This window comes from Orycteropus afer, unplaced genomic scaffold (assembly GCF_000298275.1).
Source record: "Orycteropus afer afer isolate SDZICR_OR568_19922 unplaced genomic scaffold, OryAfe1.0 scaffold00253, whole genome shotgun sequence".
Classification (NCBI taxonomy): Eukaryota; Metazoa; Chordata; class Mammalia; order Tubulidentata; family Orycteropodidae; genus Orycteropus; species Orycteropus afer.
Window position 1 is genome coordinate 4,806,861 of NW_006921840.1, and position 18,271 is coordinate 4,825,131.

Sequence of the window (18,271 nt, forward strand, 5' to 3'; positions counted from 1 at the left end):
CATACAGTATCACTCACTTAATCCTCAAAACAACCTGGTAAAAGAAAATGAGGAGCTCAGAAAGATAAAGAATTTAGCTAGGAGTTAACCTCAAGTCTGCCTCCAAAGCCTGTGTGTGCTTACTAAACTGCCTGTATTACTGCAGGGGATAGGTGAGTGAGACCCATGCTCACCTTGAAGGAACTTACAGACTGGTTAGGCTAAGAGAAAAGTCAGACATCCAATTGTCTGTAATGCAAAATAGGATGTAATCAGAGCTATAAGAAATGTTATTTTAGAAGCATTAGAGGGTTCCAAAACAAATAAATAAATCATATCCAACTGTGTTGAGATAAGGAATGACTTCTATAAGCACATAAGGCCAGTCTGTGACCCTTAGGTGGGCAGCTGCAATAGCTGCTATGTGCTTCATGTTTAGTGAGGTGTAGGAAGAGCTCTGATGGTATAGTGGTTAAGGCATTTGGCTGCTAAGCAAAAGGTCAGTGGTTTGAACTCGCCAGCTGTTCCGCAGAAGAAAGACAGGGCAGTCAGTTTGCTTCCATAAAGATTTACAGCCTTGGAAACCCAGTAGGGATCACTATGAGTCAGAATTGACTGGATGATAGTGAGTTTGGTTTTTCTGAGTTTTGGGGAGGGGATGGTGGAGGGAAGGGTGCAGCAACTGACTCTCTTTTCTGAATATCATTAAAATTCAATTTCAGAAGTTACATCTTTGAAAAGAGAAATGCCAACAGAGCAGCTGCCTTAGCACTTCCACCACTCCAAAGACTGAATTGCCCCACATCCCTCTACAAACAGCCCTCAGGGAGACATTTGATACAGATCTTGAAGGAAGGATAGAATTTTAAAAGATAGATATGAGAGGAAGGATTTTCCTGTTGAAACTAATAAAAGCACAGAAACAAGAAAGATCAGGGTATGTCTAGAATTCTTTCCATACAATTAGACTAAGGACTATATATAAAACAGTAATGAGAGGTAAGACTGGAAAAGTAGGTTGGGTCACAGTGTGAAGGACCTTAAATGTTTGACTAAGGGTTGACTCTATTTTGTAAACTACAAATGCTTCATAAACATTAGCATTATTACTACTAACTAACATTTGTTTGAGTGAGTGAGTGAAAAAATGAATGAATATGAGATTCTCCCCAAGAAGAAAAAAAGTAACAGTCCATATCGTATTGCAGTGGTTCTCAAACAAAGAAAGGATAAAAAGGGATGAGGGGAGCTTGTCAGATCATCTAAGAAATTTTTGCAAACTTCATGCATTCATGCTGGTTTGAAAACCACAGTCTTAATAATTACTGGTTTTTAAAAAATGAAAGACAAATCTAATCTGAGTAGTATACTATCAATGCCTGTACTTCTTCAGTTCCTGTTCTCACCAAAATCACCAATGACCTCTTGATTGACATGTTAATGGCCTACTTTCAGTTTTATGTGACTTGAGATTCTACATTGTTTGACAGTTTTCCTTCCTTATCCCTTGGTTTCCATGGCATCACTCTCTTGGTTCTTTTCTTCCTTCTCTCCCTGGTCTTTATCAATGTGTTCCACAATACTCCTTCTCTGTCTGTACTATATGGATGTTCTCCAGTGTTCCATCCTTGGTCTTCTTCTCACTCTATACACCATTATCCCTAGGAAATCTCATCTAACCCTCCTAGTTTCCATTACCATCAGCTGACAACTTTCAAAACTGTATTTGTTGCCAAATGTTTTTTCTAAGCTTCAGATAATGACTTCCAGTTGCCTGTTATAACTTAGTGTGTCCTTCATGCATTCCAAATTAACATGTCTAAACCTGAACTCATTCTCTTCTCTTTCTCTTTCATATTTTACTTCCCCAACATAGATCTTTCTACTTGAACCTGCTCTAGTCCTATAATGATATCACTAGTTATTTGGGTTCATAAACTAGAAACCTTAAAATTATCTTCAATTTCAATTTATGTCCCCTCAACAACACCCTCCTCCTTATCCATAGGGCCTCTAAATTGTATCAGTTCTATCTTTGAAAAATTCACGTCCAGTCTTTCCTCCTCATTCTCACATAGAGTACCTTATTCCCATTTCTCATTATCTCTCATTTCTTCGGTTTCCCTGCCACCAGTCTTTCCCCACTCTAGTCTATTCCACACAATGCCACCAAAGTATCTGACAAAATTAAATTATGACCATGTCATGATTCTACTTAAAACTTCTATAGTTCTTTATAATAAAATTCTTCTTTAGGATGAAATTCAACTTCTTGGTAGGCCACCTCCACAATCTGGGCCCGACGCTTTTTCTTCTACTATATCTCCTTCAACTGCATTCCACTATATCTATGCTCCAGATACATTAACCTCACATTGCCCAGATAGACCATGCCCTTTATATATGATTCCCACAGCCTGGAATGTCTTTCAGGTCAATTCTGTGAGTGCTGATTTGAGTATCTACTATGCACTAGACCGGAGCTCTGGTGGCATAGTGCCTAAGGCATATGACTTCTAACCAGAAGGCTGGCAGTTCAAACCCACCAGCCCTCCTTGGAAGGAAGATTGGGCAACTTACTTCCGTAGTGATACTGCCTGGGAAACACAAGGAGGGGTTGCTATGGGTCAGATCTGACTCAATGGCAGTGAGTTTTAGTGAGTTTGTACTAGGTACTGTTCTGAAGCCTAGAAAATAAAAATAAGAAGATGAAGATTCTTCTGTCAATGAAATCAGAGTCCAGTAGTAGAGAAGACAAGCAGATAAATAATAATGTGTTTTAGGCACAGTGCCTAAAGCATTTGACTGCTAGCCAGAAGGTTGGCAGTTCAAACTCACCAGCCACTCCACAGAAGGAAGACTGGGCAACCTACTTCCGTAAAGATTTACCACCTCGGAAATCCAATGGGGGTTGCTATGAGTCGGAAGTGACTCGATGGCAATGGGTTTCATTTTTTTGCTTTGGTGATACATCAGAATAAAAATATATACAAAGAAGAGGAGGAACGTAGAGGACAGAGTGGTTAACTCTGTCCGAGGGAGTGGGACAAGAAAGCATGTCAGGATCCAGATTGACAAGGTGGAAAAAGAAAATGGCCAGGGATGGCCAAGCACACAGAGGAATGAAGTAGTATAACATGTTCAGGAAGCTACAAGGGCTATTTACTGCAGAAACATAACATGCAGTTATAGGCCAGGCTAGAGTAAGTACTTACATTCTCCTCCTTTCCAACTTGCAAACTTCTACTCATCTTTTAGGATCCAGGTCAAATGTCTAAATGACCTCAGTGAACTCTATCTTATTCCCTAAGCCTGTGTTGGTTTTACTCTCAGGTCCTATGGCACTTTATACAATATTTCTATTATAACCAAAAACCAAACTCACTGCCCTCAAGTTGAACCTGACTCATAGCGACCCGTCCTTGGATTTCTGAGGCTGTATCATTACAGAAATAGATTGCCCAACCTTCCTTCTGAGGAGTAGCTGGTGGGTTTGAACCACCAGCCTTCTGGTTAGCAGTCAAATGCCTTAGGCACTATGCTACCAGAGCTCCCACTTCTGTTATAGTACTTACGGTTATGTGTGAGAGATTTTTGTTTACCTATCTGTTTAACCCACAAGATGATGAGTTTGCTTACAGCTGGCACCATTTCTTATGTAAGCATAGCCCTCGTACTTCTATGATAATTATGTGTTGAATTAGCTAATAATAATTATTATTATGCTCACTAAGTGCTTTTCTTACATGATCTCTTAACTTCTGACAAGAGCTTTATGAGGGTAGGTACTATTCTTACTTCCATTTTACAGACAAGAAAACTGAGATAATGACAGGGTAAATATTTTGCTCAAAATCATACATTTAGTCAGTAGTTAAGATCTAAACTCACATAGCTTTAATGACAAATAAGATAAGTAATAAAACAAATTTCCCAGGGGAGAAAGAAAGGATTGGAATCTAGAATATTAGTTGAGAAGATTTGGCAGGAGAAGTTTGCTATGTGCCTGGCTGATGTAATTTCATGTAAAATAATTTGATCCTTACAAAGTTTTCATGAGATGCAGATAATCCACTAAAGAAATCGAGGTTCAGGGAAGTTAATATATCATGACCAAAATCACAGAGCTAGTGAGAGGCAAGTCTATAAATGACGATTGCTCCCAACACTCAATGTTTCTCACTTGATTCTCTGAGAAAGGAGTGGAAAGATGTCAATAAAAAGATTTTGAAATGTTGAAAAGATTATCCAGAAGAGCTTATATTGGATAGTCTCGATATTATCAATGAACTAGAATCTTCAGATCAAGTGGGTAGGGTGAATTGAAAAGCCTGGGAAGGTCTGGGACAACCGTTGTGAGAAGTATTATTTTAAAAAGGGGAAAAAAAATCCAGGTAAAATTGAGTAAGTAGAGTTAATTAGCACCGGTTAGGGGTCTCAACATGAATTTGTGAACCTGATAAGCACTTTTTTCTTTTTTACTTTGTTCAGCTATCTTTCGTATCCCAGGAGCAAAGAAAGTGTTAGGAATTGTCAAACCATGAACAGTAGGCAACTGTGGGAATAGGCAAAAGGCTGGGGGGGGGGGTGGGAAACACTTGAGTAATAGCAAGGACTCGCAGAAATGGCTGATTATGCATTCTAGTCTGAGAAGCTAGATTTAACACCACCCATATTAAATCCAATTTTCTTCCTATTTCAATCCTGAACCCTATCAGCTATATGGGGTTGGAGAAAAACAAGCCACCATTTTATCTGGTGTTACTATAAATTCATGACCATTAACCTCTCAAATATTGCTTTAATGCTGCCTGGCAATTATACTGTGTCGTACTGTCTCCTTTCTCCTCAGCTTTTAACATCTCTCTCCCATCCTACTCCTTGACCTTACTTCCTATTTCATCCAAAAAATACTTGCAATACTAGATCCCACCACTGCATCTGTCCACTTGTCTGCATTTATGACCATATGTTATACCTTCCATCTGGTAACTGTGAACACATCATGCTCCTATCTAAGGCCAACACCTCATTTACATCCGATTCCACCCCTGCTTTCCCACTCAGGTATGCTCAAGTATGCGCTTCCAACAATTCTATCATCTCTCTTGTAGTCATCAACGCTTCCATTTCTGCTGGATGATTCCCATCAGCATCAAACGTACTACAGTTCCTCCCATCTTAAAAGAAAACAAAACCCCACAAGATCACTTGAGTTTGGATCTCCACACAGTTTCAGCTACCACCAAATCTCCTTTATCGAAGAGTGCCTCAAAAGAACTCTGTATTTGTGCTCTGATTCCTGTCCTCCCATTCACTCCTGAGTGTTCTTCAATTAGGTTCCACACTCACTATTACATGAAACTCTTATCAAGGACACCAATAATAATCCATTCCCATCATTCATCTTCCTTGACGTATCAGTACTTGATACATCACCCTCCTCCTTGAACACCATACTCATGGTTTGGCTTCCAAAACACCACACTCATGGTTTTTTCCTTTCCCACTCACTCCTTTTCCTTCTTCTTTGCTGGTTTATCCTCATCACTCCAACCAAAAAGCATTAACAGTTAATAACTTTGATTCAGTTAATGCCTTTCCTTTTAGAATAATTTGTTTCTTTTTTCTTCTTTGCACACTTTCGCTTTCACATAAAAGACATGGTTTTATGACTAAATCTCACTTATCTGTAATTTTACTAGTTTTCATTCTCTAAGTGTGGTGAGAGGAAACCATTTTTAGGACTGTTGGGCCTGATATCCACACAGATAATAATCTAGAGTCACTCACTGATTCTTGTGTGTCTTCTTGGTTGTAGCCTGTTCCTGCCATCCAGTTGGATCAGCTATCCTTCCTTTCAGCTCAGTGACCTTCTGTGACCCTATCAATGGTGACTGCCCTTGCAAGCCTGGGGTGGCAGGGCCACACTGTGATAGGTGCATGGTGGGATACTGGGGCTTTGGAGACTATGGCTGCAGACCTTGTGACTGTGCTGGGAGCTGTGACCCTCTCACAGGAGACTGCATCAGCAGGTGAATGTGCATAGCTCTTGCTCTCATCTATGTGTCTTTTAGATTCTTTTGAAAATCTGATAGCTATTTGGAGAATCTTGCATGATGTTAGTGGAACAAAGGAATACTTGCACACCTTTTTAAATAATTTTTACAAGTTGTAGAGTCAAGTAATTTGTTATGACAAGATTCTAGAGATGAGTTAGTCCTCTTTTGTTTTAAGTTTTTATTGTGATTTGGGTGAAAGTTTACATAGCAAATTCATTTTCTACACTGCAGTTTATACACATTTTGTTTCATAACATTAACTGCAGTTCCCCACAATGTAATAGCTCTCTTCCCACTTTCTCCCTGTACTTACCTTTTCCCTGTTTCCTTCCCTCCCATGTACTCCTGCCCCTGAGCTATCTCCCTGTGCAAACACTGCCCTTCTGTTTTCCCATGATTGATTGCTCCAAGGAATGTATCTACCCAATGTAAATGTTCATCCCACATGCCTGTCTATTGTTTGGCTGGAAGCCACCAGAGTGAGTTCAGTCTTAGACCTAAAGGGTAACTAGGGGCCACAGTTTCAGGGGTCCCACCAGAATTTATCAGACTAGCAAACCTGATCTTTTTTTTTTATGATTTTGAGTTTTGTTCCACATTGTTCTCCCACTCTATCCAGGATCTCCTGTACCGATCCCCCTCTAGTTCTTCTGGTCTCATGATCATATAGCCTGAAGATGTCATGGTCTACTAGTCCCTGGGACTAATTGTTTCCAAGAGTCTTTGCTTTTCTTCTTTCTTCTTTGCTCTGGACATGGAGAGACCATCATTGCATCTCGATGGCCACTTGCAAGCTTTTAAGACCCCAGTCACTACTCACCAAAGCAGGTTGTAGAACAACGTTTTTGTGTAGTAGGTTATGCCAATTGAACTTGATGTCTCCTGCAACCATGGTCCTGAGCCCGCAGGTAGCTTCCCTCAGGGTAGCTTCCTCAGGCTAGATCCCTCAAGAAGCCACCACAACCTTGTCCCTTGTCAGCTCTACCCAGACATTCTTACAGCATATACAAATACACATGTAGAAACACTGTCTGCTAACCCTATGCATGGTCATGGGAACACTACTGCCTAGACATACCTGATTATTCCGCTAGTCTATTTTTACAAAATAAATTATTATTATTATTAAGAGTAGACCCTTATAGGACCAGGTTTGCTGGTGTGATAGAGCCTGGTGCAACCACTAAGACTATGGTCCCTAGCTGTCCTTCAGATCTGGAATTGAACCCACACCTGTGGCTTCCAGCCAAACAAAAGATAGGCATAGGAGTTAAACATGTACCTGAGGTAGATACACTCCTTGGAGAGAAAAATCATGGGAGAAAGAGGGGCTGTTTATGCATAGGGAGACAGTTTAGGAGGCAGGAGTTCATGGAGGGATGGACACAGGGAAGAGGTAACTATTGGGAGGAAGTACGAGGGGAGATACTGCATTGGGGTAAATTGTAGTCAATGTCATGAGACAACGTGTGTGTGAACAGCTGTATGGAAAGTGAATTTGCTCTGTAAACTTTCATCCAAATCACAATTTTAAAAAAAGAGTAGACTCTTATATCAGAGAGAAAACAGTATTTCTGAAAAGAATGGGAACTGATGAAGTTTTAAACTCTATAAATATGTATCATTGAAATTCTAAGAAATTCCTTAATAGGTGCTTCATTATTTTCTATTTTATTAGCAGCACTGACACAGATTGGTATCATGAAGTTCCTGACTTCCATTCCATGCACAATAATAGTGAACCAACCTGGGAGTGGGAGGATGAACAAGGATTTTCTGCACTTCGACATTCAGGTAAGACAGCGGATATAACTGGACATATGGACATATTTCCAGGTCTGGTTTCAAGTGAAAAAGCCCTGGTAGTGTAGTGATGAAGTACTTAGGTATGAACCAAAATGTCAGTTGTTGGAGTTCACCAGTAAAGATGTGGTACCTTCTTCCATAAAGGTGACAGCCTTGGAAACCCTATAGGGCAGTTCTACTCTGTCCTATAGGGTCAGTATGAGTCGGAATCAACTTGACAGCAATGGATTTTGGGTAACAGTGATTTGTAACAAACTAAGAAACAGCTTTTGGATGCCCTGACTGGGAACTCTTTAGCTCTGAGGATTAATAAAGTAATGAATTATTAATGAAGTAGTGACCTCATAAATTTGCAACTATGAAATATAGCTAAGAGATATTTTAACAAGCTGTTGTTCTTTTTTCCTCATTATTAGAGTAAATTATGTAGTTAAAGTAGAAAATTTGGTAAATGTAAAACATGATGATAAAAAAAAATAAGACACTCAAGATCTTATTGCCCCACTGTTAACACTTTCGTGTGTTTTTTCACTCCCTCTAACCATACTCTAAGGAGCTCTGGTGTACTCTCCATACTGTAAGGAGCTCTGGTGGTTAAGTAAAGGCATTCAGCTGATAACCAAAAGGTTGGTGGTTCAGACCTACCAACAGCTCTGCTTCTGTTAAGATTTAAAGCCTTAGAAAACCTTTGGGGGTAGTTCTACTCTGTTCTGCAGGATTGCTATTAGTCAGAATCTACTTGATGGCAGTTGGTTTTTGGGTTTTAACCAGTTCTATACAGTTGAGAACTGGCCAGATATATCAGGTTTGAAAATGTGCAGATCCACAATAACTTAAATACAGTACATACAAAGGCAAAAGCTAGGTGTTAACTCCTTATGTTTATAAGCTTTTATGGTTTTTTTTTACAACCATAAAACAAAAATATAAATTGTTTTCTAGCCTAATTTTAGTTTTTACTAAATCTCAGCCAAATAATAAAACCAACAACATTCAAATTAACATCAATTAAATATGGAAATGATTTTCGCTCTTCTGTGTGAATTTTAGAATAAACTATAAAAGTCCCATAAGAATCTCTGTTGGGATTTTGGGTGTAACTGCTTTGACTTTATACACTTAAAAAAAAGAAAAAGAAAAAGATAGCTTTATAATGTTGAATTATCCCAAACATGGACATAATATATGCTTCCACTTACTACACAGTCTTTTAAAGATCTTTCAGTAATATCTTGTCATTTTTCTCCAAAAAGATAAGTTTTTTCCATTAATTTCTGATTTTATCTTGAATATTTCCTTTCTTATATTGTCTCTAAGTGTACTCTTTCATTTTTTTCCTAGTTTTGTGAGTACAGATTAACTCATTTATTTTTTAGTCTATATTTTTTTTAACAAGTACATTTAAAGTTGCAAGTTTTCCTCTAAGAACTTTTTAGCGGCACCCTGAAGACTTTCATACATGGCATTTTCATTAGCATTATTTCCAAATCTTTTGTAATTTCTGTTAAGAATTCTTTCTTAATCCATGGAATTGTCTAGGATACATAAATTTTCCAAACAGAGATTTTTAAACCATCTTTTTAGACTCCACAGCAGTGAGTTTGGTTTGGGTTTTATAAGGCAATTTCATTATATAATTATTCATTTATATAATACCTATTCTATTATTATAGCTACATCTATTATATTAATACAACCTAGGTACTCTTTGAAAACAAGGAGAGCAACTTGGTTCAGTTTCTAGGCTCACTTAAAGGACTAAGTAATTTGTGGGACACAGTACAAGATGAAAATGTGGAGCCCATTATTCAAAAATGATTAGGAATTTTAAGACAGGGATGGCAGAGTATTGAACCAAAAGCAAGGCCCTTCTGAGGGGTGCTGTGCCTCTGCACAGTCCTCACACCCATGAAGTTGGCCCTGCCTATACTTCTTGAGGCCCGCAGTTTACTAAAAATAATGAACCCAGGCTATGGGCAACAATCTGGGATTTTTTCCCTCCCAGATGCCTTCCTTAGCAAGAAAAGCCTTAACCCAATCTCTACTTTCAGAAAAATGAGCCTGACTCTGGTTCCTTTTATGTCTCCTTTATTTCTTAGGATTTGAACTCCTAACCACTACTGACTGATTTTAGGCCTAGATCCAATATACTTATGAACTCAGTCTCCTACCCCTTTCATATTCATTTATTCTAGTCCACAAAGAGATTTAACTGTTTTGGAAAAGACACAGCAGAAGGCATGTTAAAGTATGAAGTTACAAAGTCATGTTGATTGAGAGTCTCTATGATAATTTTCTCTAACATTTTATTATTAAAGGTTTCAAAAAAGAGAAAAAAAAATGTGTATTTATGTATACCCGCCATTTAAATTTTATCTATCCATGGATCCATCTTACAGATCAGAACAGAGTCACAATTTCAAAACATTCTTGGAGAACATTTTGATCAAAGATTCTATAAAAGAATCCTGATCAAAAGGAGGAAAATTTGGAACACAGTTTCAAATTCTCATGGAATTCAGACTTCCAAGAGGCACAGAGACTGGATGAACCCTCAAAACTACTGCCCTGAGATAATCTATAAACTTTAAATCTTAAACCAAAAATATTCCCTGAAGTCTTCTTTAAACCAAACCCTGTCATTGTTGTTATGTGCCGTCGAGTCGTAGTGACCCCTCCCTTGGGTTTCCGAGGCGATATCACTACAGAAGTAGATTGCCCAACCTTCCTTCTGAGGAGTGGCTGGTGGGTTTGAACTGCCAGCCTTCTGTTTAGCAGTCAAGTGCTTGGGCACTATGCTACCAGAGCTCCTTAAACCAAACACTAGTTAAGCGTAATTAGTAAAGAATGTCTGTTTTGAGTATTGTGTTGTTTTATAAAACTATGTACATGGTATCAAATTGACAATAGCAACTTGAAAGATTAGAGAAGAAACTTAGGGGGTAGTGAGTTCATGAAGTAAAATGCTGTCAGTGATGGGATAATATCCATATGCCTACAAGAAAGACCAGTTAATACTACTATTAGTCAAATTTATGCACCAACCACCAAAACCAAAGATGAGAAAACTGAAGATTTTTACCAACTTCCGCAGTCTGAAATTGACCAAAAAATTTGTTGTTGTTGTGTTGTGTTGTGTTCTTGACCAATCAAGATGTGTTGTTATCACTGGTAATTGGAATGCAAAAGTTGGAAACGAAGAATTACTGGTAATTGGAAAATATAACCTTGGTGATAGAAATAATACTGGAGATTGCATGATAGAATTTTGCAGGACCAACAATTTATTCATTGCAAATACTTTTTTTTTAACAACATAAATGGTGGCTATTCATGTGGACTTTGCCAGATGGAGTACACAGGAAGCAGATTGACTATATCTGTGGAAAGAGGTGATGGAGAAGCTCAATATCTTCAGCCAAAACAAGGCCAGGAGCTGACTATGGAACAGACCATTACCTGCTCGTATGCAAGTTCAAGGTGCAGCTGAAAACAATTAAAATAAGTCAACGAGAGCCAAAATATGACCTTCATTATATCCCTCCTGAGCTTAGAGATCATCCAAAGAATAGATTTGATGCATTGAACACCAATGACTGAACACCAGAGGAATTGTGGGATGGCATCAAGAATATCATCCATGAAGAAAGCAAAAGGTCATTTAAAAGACAAGAAAGGAAGAAAAGACCAAAATGGATGTTAGAAGAGACTTTGAAACTTGCCCTTGAATGGAGAGTAGCTAAAACAAATGGAAGAAATTACAAGATAAAACAGCTGAACAGAAGATCTCAAAGAGCAGCTCAAGAAGACAACATCAGTTATTATAATGAAATGTGCAAAGAATTAGTAAACCAAAAGGGAAGAACAAGCTCAGCATTTCTAAAGCTGAAAGAACTGAAGAAAAAAATCAAGCCTCGAGTTACAGTACTGAAAGATTATAAAGGCAAAATAGTGCATGAAGCATGAAACATCAAAAGAAGATGGAAGGAATACACCTTCCTACAGAGACACAATATCAAAAAGAATTGGTCAATGTTCATCCATTTCAGGAGGTGGAATATGATCAAGAACTAATGATACTGAAGGAAGAAGTTGAAGCTGCACTGAAGGAGTTAGCGAAGAACAAGGCTCCAGGAATTGATGGGCTCTGTATAGCAAGGACTGTGAGGCTGGCACAGGACCAGGCAGTGTTTTGTTCTGTTGTATATAGGGTTGCTATGAGTCAGAGCCAAATCAATGGCACCTAACAACAACAACAGGTACATGGGATCAGATTGACAATAGTAACTCAAAAGGTTAAAGAAGAAACTTAGAGGGTAGTGAGTTCATGTTAATGGTGAAAGAATAACTCATAACTCAGAAAAGGAGGGAGAGAATGGTTGCACAACTTGAAGAATGTGATCAATGTCACTGGACTGTACATGTTAAAATTGTTGAACTGGCATATATCTCGTATACATTTTTAACAACAATAATTTTTTTTTTTTTAAATAGAGACACCATGGTGAATATAACCTTAGGGAGGCTACAGATGCTCAAATGCAATGTGCAATTGGCTCATTCTTTCTTAATGGATAGATTCAGAAATCTTGTCAGTAATTGAATAAATATGTTGTATTAGTGGATGATTGTGATTATAAACATTGCAGTTTGGTGTTCTGGAATAAACTGAAGTTATACTTACCTTCAAAACAAAACAAAACATTTCATAGAAAACTCCTGAACCCTTTAAAAATCTAGAACCTATTGAGAAACACAGGTATTTGCAATTCTTTTTCACTTAACGTAATATTCTGATCATTTTTCTAAGGGTTTCATTATAATTCACAACAGAAGGCGGAAAAGATAAGGATACTCAGGTGGTCAGCCAATACATGAAAAGATGCTCACAATCATTGGCCATCAGAGAGATGTAAATCAAAACAACAATGAGATATGCCATCTCACCCCAGCACTGATGGCAAGGTTCAATGAGACAGAAAATAACAAATGCTGGTGGGGATGTGGAGAGATTGGGACTCTCATACACTGCTTGTGTGACTGTGAAGTGACACAACCACTGTGGAAAGCAATATGGCGATTCCTTAGAAAGTTGGAATTGGAGATACTATTTCACCCAGGAATCCCATTACTAGGTATATATCCTGGAGAGGTGAAAGCCAGGATAGGAACAGATACATGCATGCTCATGTTCATCACAGCACTATTTACAATAGCAAAAAGATGGAAACAACCTATGTGCCCATCAGCGGAAGAGTGGATGACCAAACTATGGTACATATACATAATGAAATGCTATGCAGCACTAAAGAATAAGGTAAAGTCTGCAAAACACCGCATAATATGGATGAACTTAGAGGACATTATGCTGAGTGAAATAAGTCAATCACAGAAAAACAAATATTATTAATTCGTTGTTGTGGAGAGTCAAGGAAAGATTTATATATGGAGGGAAACTTTCTTTGTTAGTTTCTAGGGGTGGAAGGGGAGGGGAGGGAACACTGAAAAAAAAATGCATTGACCCATGTCACTTTAGTTTTGTATTTCACTGTACATAAATTGTATTTCGATAAAATGCTTTTAAAAAAAGACTTCTGAATAAGTTATCTTTTCTGCTATGTTTAGTTGGTAAGCAATATTATTTAACAAGTCATGATAGCTGAAATAAAACACCTTTGATTTCTCTTTCCCACTGTTAAATTCCACTGTGATTTTCTACTTATAAATCTCATTCTCTAATTTCTATAGAGGCTTTCCAAACCAAACCAAACTCACTGCCATCAAGTCGACTCTGACTCATATAGTCCCTCACTGGATTTCCAAGGCTATAGATCTTTGCAGAAGCAGACTGTCTCATCTTCCTTCCATGGAGATGCTGGTGGGTTCAAACCACGGACGTTTTGGTTAGCAGCCAAATGGCTTAAACACTATACCATCAAAGCTCCTATGTTGTTGTTGTTGTTGTTGTGTGCCGTCGAGTCGGATCTGACTCACAGCAACCCCTCCTTGGGTTTCCAAGGCAGTATCACTATGGAAGTAGATTGCCGAACCTTCCTTCCAAGGAGTGGCTGATTGCCCAACCTTCCTTCCGAGGAGTGGCTGGTGGGTTTGAACTGCCAGCCTTCTGGTTAGCAGTCCGATGCCTTAGACACTATACCACCAGAATTCCCTCAGCAAGAATTAGCTACCATTGTTATTACTGCTCAGTGCCTATGAAATGAAACAAATTGCATGAGGGCAAAAGGAAGGGAGAAGGAAGGAGGAAAATCACATCTAATTTTTAAATCAGTAAAAATTAAAATCCTACTCATTCTAGGATGTAGGGATATAAAGATAAATAAGACATAATCATTGTTATCAAAGAACACACTCTAAATATGAAACAGACACATAAATAAGCATGAGAATGGTATATGAAGACTGCGTGCAAAGGCATTTTGGAAATCTTCCACAGTGCCTGGCAAATGTCTTGCACATAATAGTGGTAACACATAGTTTTAACTATGGGGGGGAATATCCTCCTTATTCTTCAAAGTCTATTTTAGATTCTTTTTCAGATATGAAACCTTTTCAATCTTTCTAAACATATGTGATCTCCCCAAGTCATATTGTACCTCTCTTAGAACACATTACTTTTTAATACTTGTTTTATTTGCTTGAAGGCAAGAATTATATGTTGCATTTTTATAAATCACCATACCTTGCACATAAATAATAAATACTTATAAAATTGGGTGGCATTATAGGGTTGGCAGATGATGTTTCTACAAGTGTGTTTGTATGTGCTATAAGAATGTCCAGGTGAATAGTAGAGTTGACAAGGGACAAAGCTGTAGCAACTTCTTGGCTACAACCAGTTACCTGAAGGGAGTGAGTAGTTGAAGCTGTGGGATAGGGACCATGGTAGCAGGGAACATCAAGCTCAGTTGGCATAACATACTACACAAAAATATTGTTCTATACCCTACTATGGTGAATAGCAACTGGGATCTTAACAGCTTGCAAGCAGCCATCTAGATGCAATGATGGGTCTCTCCTCATTCAGAACAAGGAAGAATGAAGAAAACCAAAGACACATAGAAACAATTAGTCCAAGGGACTGGTAGACCATGCAGTCCTCAGCCTATATGACCATAAGACCAGAAGAACTAGATGGTGCCTGGCTACCACTGTCAACCACTCGGAGGGGGATCAGTGCAGGAGGTCCTGATTAGGGTGGGAGAACAATGTGGAAGAAAACTCAAAATCATAAAAAAAAAAAAAGGACCAAGCTTGCTAGTCCGATGGAGCCCGGTGAGACCCCTGAGACTATGGCCTCTGGCTGCCCTTCAGGTCTGGAATTGAACCCACTCCTGAAGCTTCCAGCCAAACAATAGACAGGCATATGGGCTGAACACTTACATCAGGTAGATACACTTTGGAGTGATCAATCATGGGAGAATAGAAGGGCAGTGTTTGCCCAGGGAGACAGCTGGGGTGGGGGCAGGAGTTCATGGGAGGGAAGGAAACAGGGAAGAGGTAACTACAGGAAGGAAGAGAACTGTTGCATTGTGGGGAATTGCAGTCAATGTCATGAGACAAAATGTATATGAACTGCTGTATGGAAAATGAATTTGCTCTGTAAATTTTCACCCAAATCACAATAAACATTTTTTAAAAATATTGAGTGGCATTATCTTCAATGAACTGTCCAGCCATTTTATTTTATTTTATTTTTGCCGTATGGAATATTAATTGGAAAAAGACAATTGTTTTCTATAGGTTACCCATTCAGGCCCTAATTGTATAAAGGAAAGTTTTTCCTTTCCACTAGTGTAGAATACTAATATTGGACTGTATTTATCATAACATCCATTACAAATATTGAACTATGTAATTGTTTCTACCTTTCTACCTTTCTATATTTTCCTTAGGTTAATATTTTATTGAATGATAACTAATTCCATTCAGAAAGAGATTCTACTTCTTTTCACTGACTTTTTGTGGGCTTTTTACTATTTGTGGGTTATGTTGTATTAATCACTCAAACCTCAAAGAGTTGTGCCACCTGTGTTTACTTGCTGATTTCTTTATTTTCTTTCTAAATAACTAACACAGTTTTTCATTTACTTTCTACAGGCAAATGTGAATGTAAGGAACAGGTGTTAGGAAACTCTAAGGCATTCTGTGGAATGAAATATTCATACGGTGAGTTTGAAGTTCTTGAATGCTTCTGAGAACTTTTAAAATTCAGTAAAATGAGTATTTTAGGAAGTTGGAGGCTGTCCTATGATTTTCTCAATACATTAAATCAATAATCTTATATAATGAGACTAAACACAATTCTGGTCTTGACCTAGATTTTCCTAATGTAGACAGTGTTGAGTATCCCTGTAAGGTTAGGAGGCTAGTAGAGCAAAAGCAGTATTATTATACTATAAGGAAAAAAGGCAAACATAACAAAAAGAAAAAAATCATGACATACAATCCTTTCTTACGAATGCTTCGTATCTTATTATTCAAAATGGTATTCTCTAGCCACATAAATAATCCCCATGCTAGTTTATCATGTACTAATACTAAACAGAAGGAGCCTGGTAGTGTGATGAATAAGTTCTTGGTTGCTGACCGAAGGGTTGGTAGTTTGAATCCACCCAAAAGCTCTGCTGGAAAAAGACCTGGCAATTTGCTTTTGTAAAGATTACAGCCAAGAAAACCCCATGGGGCAGTTCTACTCTGTCACATGGAGCTGCTATGAGTTGGAATTGACTTAAAAGCACCACCAACAACAACAACAATACTAAGCAGAAATCAGTTTAAGGCAGAATTATTTCACAGTGATTATGAACATAGGTTTTGGATTCAGACAGATATGGATTTGACTTCTGGTTTATTGGGTGAATAACTTAACTTCTCCAAACCTGTTTCCTCATCTGTAAAATAGGGATAATGCCACCTTCCTCAGGAAATGAGAGCTTTGAAAAGCACACAGGACAATACCTACACATACTAGATGCTCTGTAAAAGGAAGGGAGGAATAAGAGGATGGCTATTTGAGAGGCAATGAGACTAGCTCTCTGCCTGTGTCTCTTTTCTAACTTCTCTGAACACTCTCTATACTCACCTCCATTTCACATACCAAGAAAATACACCATATAGAAAAAGGAAAATGGCACTACCCTGAGTAAAGATTGTTACTGTCTTCAAATTCTAAATGGCTTTATGTTTATTATTAAGCACATTAAAGATATCTTACCATATCTTGACTTCATGTCTGAGGCTTTTTATTGTACCATAATTTATTTGGACTAAAATATATACTGCACTGAAGAGAAAATTTTAAACTATGATTTCTGAAATCAAGTGTTCAGGTTCTCGATAACATTGTATCTAATCTCATAAAGGATGTAAAAAAAAAAAAGTAAATGCTATAAAGTTCATAAATCTTATCTAAAATTACAGCACATTTCCTTCCAGTCACCTGTCACTGGCTAAATAATAGAAGAAAATTCCTGAAATGTATACTGCCTAATAAAGAAAAGCCAGTTGAGAGGGAATGGCATTTACTACCAAAGGCAAAAAAAAAAAAAAAAGACAATTTAGTTGAAAGTCAGTTTGTTCAGTGAAAATGTCCACTAAGTCTCATTATCATATAACTTGGTAGCTCTCTGACAATTTACAAACAGCCACATTGCTATCTTTTAATACAAGAGAATTACTTTCCACTTAAAAGAATTTGAATGTTCTTAAAGATGTAATGAAATATTTTGGTCTTATCAAGTGCAATACTCCCACAAGCTTGGGGGAAAAAAAAACTCGTTTCTCCCTCCCCATTCTCTGCCTTAAAAGAAAACACTTACTTCATTTGTTTATCCCACTAGTAAATATTTGGCAGGCAGGACCCAGACCCCAGAGCCAGGAAAGGGAGGGAGCAGCCTGGGGACAACAAGAGCTGCAGGCTCCAGGTAAGAGAAGGGAGGTGGGAGGCAGGCAGGCCCCAGCCCCCAGAGCCAGGAAAGGCAGGTAGAGGCCAGGGACCACGAGAGTGGCAGGATCCAGGTAGGAATTAGGTAAGGGGCAGGCAGAGAGGTTTCCAATAGCTAAGGGAGACAAACTTGTCTGTCAGTTTGTCATCCTGTGGGGCTTACACGTTGCTGTGAGACTTGAGGCTGTGCCACCGATGTTTCAAAGGCCAGCAATGTTGGATATGGTGCACAGGTTTCAATGCAGCTTACAGACTGAGACAGACTAGGAAGAAGGAAGAGGCCATCCACTTGTCAAAAAAATTGGCCAGGTAAAACCTTATGAATAGCAGAGAAACACTGTCTGATACAATACTGGGCAACTTTATGAATAGCTTGGAAACATTGTCCAACACAGTGCAGGAAGATGAGCCCCTTGGGTCAGAAGGCACTCAAAATAGGACTGGGAAAGAGCTGCCTCAT

At 38.3% G+C, this 18,271-nt stretch overlaps 1 protein-coding gene across 1 annotated transcript in view; it reads left to right on the forward strand.

Moving 5' to 3' along the window:
* Positions 1–18,271, forward strand: part of NTN4 (netrin 4) — a 164,466-nt gene that overhangs the window by 134,621 nt on the left and 11,574 nt on the right. Inside the window, exons 6-8 of the mRNA XM_007949759.2 lie at positions 5,801–6,014; positions 7,720–7,835; positions 15,966–16,034. Coding sequence (XP_007947950.1) covers positions 5,801–6,014; positions 7,720–7,835; positions 15,966–16,034 — 399 coding nt within the window. The remainder of the gene's footprint in view (positions 1–5,800; positions 6,015–7,719; positions 7,836–15,965; positions 16,035–18,271) is intronic.